Below are 9,265 nucleotides of genomic sequence, written 5' to 3'. Positions count from 1 at the left end.
CGTCATCATCGATGATCATAACATCATCATCGTCATCATTAATGATAATAATATTTTCTTCAGCCATTTTATATTAACCCTTTGAGTGCTATGGGCGCACATATGCGTCCAGCGAAAGCCATCAATGTAGACTATGGACGCAAATACGCGCTCAGCAGTTGTTATCAGTATAGACTATGGACGCAAATACGCGCTCAGCAGATGTTATCAGTATGGACGATAGACGCAAATACGCGCCTGGCAAAAATGATCAGGGAACAATGCAACACTCGCAAAAAAAGAACGTCGTCGCTTAGTAACGATGAGAAGTAAACTTTTGTTTTAAACGCAACTTCAGTTGGTTTTTGATAGCTCATTTCTTCTGTTACGCCGTACAGTTATAATTGTTGCATTGGCATATTGTCGTATTCAACTTATAGTGCACGTAATTTTCATTTTGATATTCGCCCCTGTTTCATACTTTAAAAATGAGTGCCAGTTTTAAAGAAATTATTACAAAAAACGACAGCGATGACGACCTGAATGAAACGGCAGATGATGACGATATACAGGTACCAAACGAAAATGTTCTACCGTCATCAGATTCGGAAGATACAGAAAATAGCCTAAATAATGGGATAGTTAGATGTAGAAGTAACAATAAACGACAAAGAATACTTAGCACATCTACCGATGAGGATGATTTAGATTCAAATTCGAATTTAGAAAGATCCGACTTGAATGAAGTGCTTTCAACGTTATCATGGTCGAAAAACGATTTCAAGCCCACACTACATGCATTTAACGACAACAATTCTGGAGTAAAAGGAAATTTAACTCCAGAAGCTACGCCTTTGGATGCTTTTCAATTCTTCTTTTCGGAAGGGTTAATTTCACATATTACTGAGGAGACGAACAATTATTATAAATTTGTTATTGAAAATACTACATTTAAAACGTATTCTCGTATCAATACTTGGAAAGATACATCAATATATGAGATGTACGGATTTTTAGCTATCACGATGTTAATGCCGCGGGTGAAGAAATTGACTCTAAAAGAGTATTGGTCGACCGATGACATGTTAAAAACTAATATTTTTCCAAGAACTATGGCGCGAGACAGATATATGATATTATTGCAAATGTTGCATTTTAATGATAACAATGTACAAAGTGATGATCCATTGATAAAAATACGACCTATATTTGATACTCTGAAGAACTCTTTCTCACAGTCATTTTATCCGTACAAAGATTTGTGCATTGACGAAAGCCTTATGTTGTTCAAAGGCCGGTTACTTTAAACAATTTATACCATCTAAAAGAAGTAGATTTGGTATAAAGTCATTTATCCTGTGCGACTGCACCACAAACTATATATTAGATTATATAGTATATACCGGAAAAAATACAGATATTGTACATAATTCTACAATCATTGGGAAATCGGCATATATTATTATGACTCTTTTACGTCCATACCTTGAAAAGGGCCATACATTGATAACTGATAATTGGTACACAAGCCCGCATTTGTATACTGTACTTCATAAACATAAAACTAATGCGTTTGGGACAGTACGTAAAAACAGAAAAGATATGCCCCATATCGATGGAAAATTGACAAAAAGGCAATTTGACTACAGATGTACAAATAACTTATTGGCATTGAAATGGCGAGATAGAAAAGATGTATGGATGTTATCAAGTGCTCACGAACCGAAAATGATTGAATCTGATCGAAGAAATTATCTTACAGGATCGCCCAAGTTGAAACCAGAATGTGTTGTAGATTATAACATGAAAATGGGCTCTGTGGACCGCGTTGACATGGTTCTAAGTACAATAAATTCATGCAGAAAATGTTTAAAGTGGTATAAAAAGTATTTTTTCCATTTAGTAGACATTTCAATATATAACTCGTATGTCCTGTATCAACGTGTGACTGGTAAGAAATTAAAATATAACGATTTTCATCTGTCACTAGTCAAACAAATTCTGCAAAAATACCCTCAAAATAGAAAACAAGCGGGCGGTGGCAAAAGAAGCGTAGAAAACCTACCATTTCGTTTGACTGAGAGACATTTCCCTTCAAAAACTTTAAATGCAGAGAGAAAATCGGCAAGAAGAAAATGTGTTGTCTGTAAAAGACAGCAAAGAAGGAAGGATACACCATATCAATGCAAAAAATGCGACGTCGGATTATGTGTTGATCCTTGTTTTGAGATTTATCATACGCAAATGAATTATTAATTTTTTCTATGAATTATTAGTTTTTTCTTTAAATATCTATGTATTAAATGTTATTTTCTTAAAATATATATATTTGAAGCCTTTCCATGATTATATAATCCTTCTTATGATTTGTTTAATTTTCTGATTATGAATATCCAAATAAATTATAATCATTAAATTACTGGGATTTCAAATTCTACTAGGTGACAAAACAGTATATATTGAAAATAAAAATGTTTTCATTTAATGTGGAATAGACAATGGAATAGTAATTGGATTGTATACTATATTATAATGTGTCATACACCGTCAACGAGATCCATACTGCGCGAAAAAATATTCAGTCCCCGGCGATCATCAGCGTCAGCCGCGCGCCGTCCGTACGAGCTGCATAGGCCACGAGTATTCAGCACTCAAAGGGTTAAAATACACAAGAACGATGAAAAAAATATTCACTTCTTCACTTTCGATTTCTTCACTTTCGATTTCTCGACTCGCGCACTGCCAAACTCTTTCTGACAAGGCAGCGAGATCTCGAAACGAGATCGTATAATAGAGATGTCACATTATCGTCATATCGTCGTAAATGCCTCGTAAAAAGCACGCGCGGTCCCATACATTTATCGAAAGTATAAGCAATATTGTGTCACATGCCCGGTTGATAAACAATATAAACAAATAGTACCTCAGAATCGTCTTTCACGATTTTTTCTCGGAAGAATTTTTAACGTATCAGCGCCGATGTTTGGCTGCTTTGTACCCTTGCTTCCACCGCTCGTATATCAGCGCTTTCGCGGTACATCCCTCACCCCCGATATAAATAATTCTAGATTTTTTCGTTCGACGTATCCTTATCTCTCTCATTGAATTACACAGCACGTAAATTTATAAACAATATAAACAAACGGCACCTCCTAGAATCGTCTTTCATGATTTTTTTTATCGGAAGAATTTTTAACATATCAGCGCCGATGTTTGGCTGCTTTGTTTTCTCCTTCATATAAGAAGGATTGAAGCGCATCAAATCATCATAGTATGTGATTTGAACACCCATCGACGCGTCGGCAGTAAAAAAAAGTATAGCGGTGTTCCGTTAGAAAGATTTTTGCGCCTATTTCACGTTCAAGATAGCGAACGGTATTGTTTATCGCGTGCAAAAGTCATAATCGTAGAAAACTGTGACATAGTGTTTTAAAAGTGTGAGTGTGAAAAAGACAGGATAATGGAAAACATCGAGCAGACCGAACGCGATCTGGTGGAGGGATCTCACCAAATTGCCATCCCGAGTATTTCGCGTGGCTGCAGCGTTGCGAGGAATTGATCAAAGAGCTCGAAGAACGCAGTCGTGTCAAGCGTCCGCGGCTCTCGATCGGAAATAGACAATCTCTGGTGACTAAAATCGCGCGACTAGAAAGTGCGAAGACTCGATTGCAAAGACGATTTATTCCCAGTGGTGGTGATTACAGCGGTGACAATAACGCGGAAAGACTCGTTTGGCGAGAGATCGATACCGCGTTCGACAGCCGTATTCTGACCAGTGCCGTGATTAACGCAAACTATATCGAACCTCGTCAATTTCTCGAGGATGCCGAAGACATCGTGCTCGAGCAAGTGCAAGACGTTATAAAAAAACACAACAGTGTAAAAGTAAATACTATATTCAACGGTGAATTTGTGTCGGGTGATAAGCGCGCGAATAAAAGTATAAATACGAGAAACTGTGAACTCTTTCGCACATCGGATTTACGCGAGTGGTTCGAGCGCCGCGTTATCGAGCCCACTTTAGCGTCTCTGGAAGAGTTTCAGGAACGCGATAGTGGCTGGGATTGTCGCGAATACAGAATTTGACTGTTAATGTAAATAAATATAATCCAATGCGCGCGGGATGTCACATTAAATTGTCGCGGGAGATTATGATGAAAAGAGCGATGGTTAACGTACAGTCTAAAGACAATGCGTGTTTCGCGTGGGCAGTGGTCGCCGCTCTACATCCCGCAGAAAGAAAGGTGTAACAAGAATCATCGTACCCGCCTTACGCGACAGTGCTGAATCTCCGGGACATTGAGTTTCCAGTAACTTTAAATCAAATTAAAAAGTTTGAACTCGCAAACAGTATCTCGATCAACGTGTACGGCATCGAAGACAAGAACAGTATCGTCCCGATACGTCTTTCGGAGCAGAAGCGAGATAAGCATGTGAATTTGCTATACGTGGAAGACGGCAACAGCGTCGGACATTTCGCGTGGATAAAAAATTTATCCAGGCTCGTGAGCTCGTAACTGAGCAAACACAAGAATCACAAATATATCTGCGATCGGTATGTATATATTAATATAAAATAATTATATTAAATAATTTATATAAAAATTGTTCTAATTTTAATTAAAAAATTTTTCTTTTACAGATGCCTGCATTATTTTAGTTCAGATGACAAGTTGCAGGCGGATACGGTCGACTGCGGGGAGATGAATGACTGCGCTATCCGGTTGCCGAGCGACAAGGACAAATGGCTCGAATTCAACAATTACAACAGGAAAGAGCGGCTTCCATTCGTCGTGTACACCGACCTGGAATGCGTTTTGGCCAAAACGGGGGAAAAACAACAAAAATTGCATCAACATCACTAAGTATTTAGCATTGTTCGTACGACGAATCTTTATCGGCGTATCATTCGCGTCGTAGCGCCGATTGTATAGCATGGTTCGTCGAAGATCTTAAAAATTTAGCGATTCGCGTTAAAAATATTTTAACGACCAATGTCCCTATGGTAAATTTAACATCGGAAGAGTGTGAAAAATTTTACAACGCCACTCAATGTCACATATGCGAAAAACCGTTCGCGGAAGACGATACACGCGTTCGCGATCATTGTCATTTGACCGGGCGGTACAGAGGCCCCGCGCATTCAAATTGTAATTTAAATTACAAAGAATCTTTTTGTATTCCGATAGTTTTCCACAATTTATCCGGTTACGATTCGCATTTTATTATCGAGGAAAGCCTCAGCATTTGAAGGAAGAGTCGAGTTACTTCCGATAACGAAAGAGAAATATATTTCTTTTACAAAAAATGTCAACCTTAAGGAAGGCGATTGGAAAAATCATGTAAAATTACGCTTCATCGATTCGTACAAATTTCTTACATCGAGTATCGACAAATTGGCATCTTATCTAGACAGAGATAAGCTTAAAATTTTAAAATCGAAATTTGAAAATTTATCCGCGGAAAATTTCAGTTTATTAACACGGAAAGGTGTCTTTCCGTACGAATACGTCGACTCGGTAGATAGGTTGCGAGATACGCGTTTACCACCGCGCGAATCGTTTTACAATTCCTTGACCGGTGAAACTATATCCGAGAGCGATTACGCGCACGCCGAGAATATCTGAACGCGATTCTCCATTCGAACGCTGGGCGAATATAGCGACATGTATCTCAAAATCGACGTATTGTTATTAGCAGATATTTTCGAAAATTTTCGCGATAGTTGCATCAAAAGTTACTTTACGGACTCGACCCCGCGTATTATTATACTCTCCCCGGATACACGTGGGACGCCATGTTAAAACATACAAAGATCACGTTCGAGTTGCTTACAGATATCGACATGGTCATGTTTATAGAACGCGGTATACGCGGTGGTCTGAGCCAATGTTCCAACAGATACACGCGCGCTAATAACAAGTACATGCGACAATCATACGATCCATCGAAACCATCGTCGTACTTGATGTATTTTGACGTTAATAATTTATACGGATGGGCAATGTGTCAACAGTTGCTTTACGCCGATTTTCGATGGGTCGACGACGCGTCGAATTTTAACGTATCATCTATAGCGTTAGATTCGCCTACGGGATATATCCTCGAAGTCGATCTCGAATATCCGCAACATCTTCACGATACGCACACCGACCTACCGTTTTGCCCGACGCGCGACAATCCGCCCGGTAAGCGGGAATTCAAACTGCTTGCAACGTTATACGATAAGAAGCGTTACGTGATACACTACCGTAACCTACAGCAGTGTACGCGTCACGGTCTTCGTGTGACAAAAATACATAGAATTTTACAGTTTTCTCAATCTCCATGGCTTCGAAATTACATAGAATTAAATACACATTTCAGAACACTCGCGAAAAACGATTTCGAGAAAAATTTATACAAATTAATGAATAATGCTGTGTTTGGTAAAACGATGGAAAATGTGCGGAATCGTGTCGATGTAAAATTATTAACAAAATAGGACGGTCGGTTCGGCGCGGAAGCGATGATCGCGAAACCGAATTTCCACAGCAGAAGCGTTTTTTCGGAAAATCTGATTGCGGTAGAATGGCGTAAACTCGAGGTGAAATTTTACAAACCGATTTACGTGGGTATGTGCATACTCGACATATCCAAGACATGTCTGTATGAATTTCATCACGAGTACATATTTCCTCTGTATCGCGACAAATGTAAGATCATGTACACCGATACGGATAGTCTCGTATATCACATTGAGTGCGTGGATGTCTATGAGAACATGAAGCGCGATATCATCAGATTTGACACGAGCGATTATGCGATGGACAATGCGTACGATATACCGCTTGTAAATAAAAAAGTGCCGGGTCTGATGAAGGATGAAAATAACGGTGCGATAATGACCGAATTCATCGGGCTCAGGGCAAAGATGTACGCGTTACGAGTGGACGGAAAGAAAGACACGAAGAAAGTCAAAGGCGTCAAAAGTAATGTCGTAGCGCGTAATATAACCTTCGAAGATTACACGCGGTGTTTAAACGAAGAGATCGAAATGACGCGACAACAGATCGTGTATAAGATCGAAATTGCACAAAGTGTATACCGTCCGCGAGACGAAAATTGCTCTGAGTCCGTACGATGACAAGCGATATATCGTACCTGATTCGACTGACACGTTACCATGGGGACATTATAGGATACCTTTGTAAATACATGTATATATTTTATTTATTACTGTATATATATTTTGTATTTCATATAGTTTTATATAATACACATCTTACACATTTATATTTCATATATTTTATGTAACGCATATCTTACATACTTATATTAAGAATATATATATATATATATATATATATATATATATATAGTATTATTGAAAGAAATATTAATAAACACTGTATAAATTAAATTATATTGTCCTTTATACGTCTGACAAAGATAGAAGCAGTCGACGTTCGAGTGACAACCCATTGAGAAGTACTCTCTTATCGTATCTTGCTTGTCGCACGCCACGTCATCGAAGACAAAAATCGAGTTTGGACATGCCTCGCTCAGTGGAATGACGTCACTGTTATTCGAGAACGTAAAGTAGCCGATTTCGTCGATCGGCGTCAATAAATTCTCCAGATATCGATATTTTGGCTGTTGCAGCGACTTCGAGTACACGTACACGTTCTCGAAACGTACACCGTGTGGACTTTCCAGTAGACTTATCAAAACGTTGGTTTTACCACAATTCGAGAGACCGCAAATGATCGCGCGTATAGTAGTCAGTAGCATCGTACCGTGTCTGCGCATCTCCGCATTGTCACCCATCGATAATAATCTATCATCGCAATTCGTCACGCGTATCGTCAAAGGCTGTCGTACGAATCGCATGTTTTCCGTTTCGAAACAATTTTGCGAATGATCGCGAGAGGGAGACCTATTTATAGAGGTATCTCGACTCGAAACCGCTCAGTATCAAAAATGTTTCTCCTTCTGTCGGACGAGAGAGACATTCTCGGGCTTACCGCCAAACAATTGCAGTATATCCCGAAGATTCTTTTACTGCAAAATTTCGGTGATTACGTGGAACGATTGTGGGACAAGCTTCCAGAATATATAAAGGCTGATCCTGAGGTTCGACAATATCGTTCGTGCATGCGACATTACAACCAGCCGTGGCAGCGAACGCACATTGACGGTCCGCCTCCGTTGATAAAAGATTGCTACGTATGTCAGCGAGAATCGTAAGAGGCAGCGGTCTCTTAAATCGTGCGATAAACGCGCTTCTGATCGAATTCCATATTCCCGGCTATCAGTTTTGCGGTCCAGGCACGCGGTTGCGGAAGCAATTAGTCAGAGGCGATCGAGGTATAAATTTATTGGACGCGGCGTGTCGCGAACACGATATAGCGTATACTCGGAGCAGCGATCTCACCGAGAGACACGCGGCTGATAGGATATTCGCCGAGAAATCGTATCGGTGCGAGAGATTCGACTATTGCTGAGAGAGCCGCCGCCACAGCTGTCTGGGCGGCGATGAAAGCCAAGACGAAGCTCGGTATGGACCTGAAGAGGACGAAGACGAAGAAGAAGAAAACTGCGAAGAAACGGATACTTCCGGTAGCGAAATGCGGCGGCGTATTGCCGATTCTACCAATGCTGGGTGCGCTCGGATCTCTGATCGGCGGAGCGGCGGGTGTAGCGAAGGCGGTGAACGACGGAAAAGACGCGCAACGTCAGATGCAAGAGATGCTACGTCACAATCGCGCCATGGAAGGTCGCGGATTATATCTCGCTCCTTACAAATATGGACGAGGAGTCTCAACGAGAAGAAGAAAAAAAAAACGTCAAAGAGACGTTAAAAATGTCGCAGGGCGCAACTACCAACGTACAATTGCTACAACTGGCGAAACATATGCACATTCCGTATTTTAGAGGTGTTTTCATGCGCGACTCTTTACCGATCGGTGGTATTTATCAAAACGAGAATGGCATCGTAAATTTAGATAGCATCGAAGGACCGGGTACTCATTGGGTAGCGTATGCAAAGAGGGGGAATCGCGTTATATATTTCGACAGTTTCAGCAATCTTCGACCGCCCAAGGAACTTGTACGATATTTCGGACGAAACGTAACTAAGATACAATATAATCACACGCCTGTTCAAACTTACGATCAGAGCATCTGCGGACAATTGTGCTTGCAGTTTTTTCGAACGGTCGATGCGTGCGAATTTAAAGATGGATATCGCGCTATTTAATTCAGTATTCGTTAAACAGTTTCGTCGACATATCTATGACATTTA

General features: G+C 40.1%; 1 protein-coding gene across 1 annotated transcript; it reads left to right on the top strand.

Annotated features, from left to right (window-relative positions):
• The first annotated feature begins 467 nt into the window (after nucleotides 1–467).
• Nucleotides 468–1,286, top strand: LOC112638396 (piggyBac transposable element-derived protein 4-like). Its single transcript, XM_025410036.1, has one exon. It carries the CDS (start codon nucleotides 468–470, stop codon nucleotides 1,284–1,286), a length of 819 nt encoding a protein of 272 aa, XP_025265821.1.
• Nucleotides 1,287–9,265: the final 7,979 nt, after the last annotated feature.

Source organism: Camponotus floridanus, unplaced genomic scaffold (genome assembly GCF_003227725.1).
Source record: "Camponotus floridanus strain SB8 unplaced genomic scaffold, Cflo_v7.5 scaffold101, whole genome shotgun sequence".
NCBI classification, from domain to species: Eukaryota; Metazoa; Arthropoda; class Insecta; order Hymenoptera; family Formicidae; genus Camponotus; species Camponotus floridanus.
The sequence above is the reverse complement of the archived record's forward strand: the minus strand, read 5'-3'. Positions and strand labels throughout refer to the sequence as shown.

Excerpts from the sequence above, each read along its gene's own strand:
- LOC112638396 (XM_025410036.1), top strand. The coding sequence starts at position 468 with ATGAGTGCCAGTTTTAAAGAAATTATTACAAAAAACGACAGCGATGAC.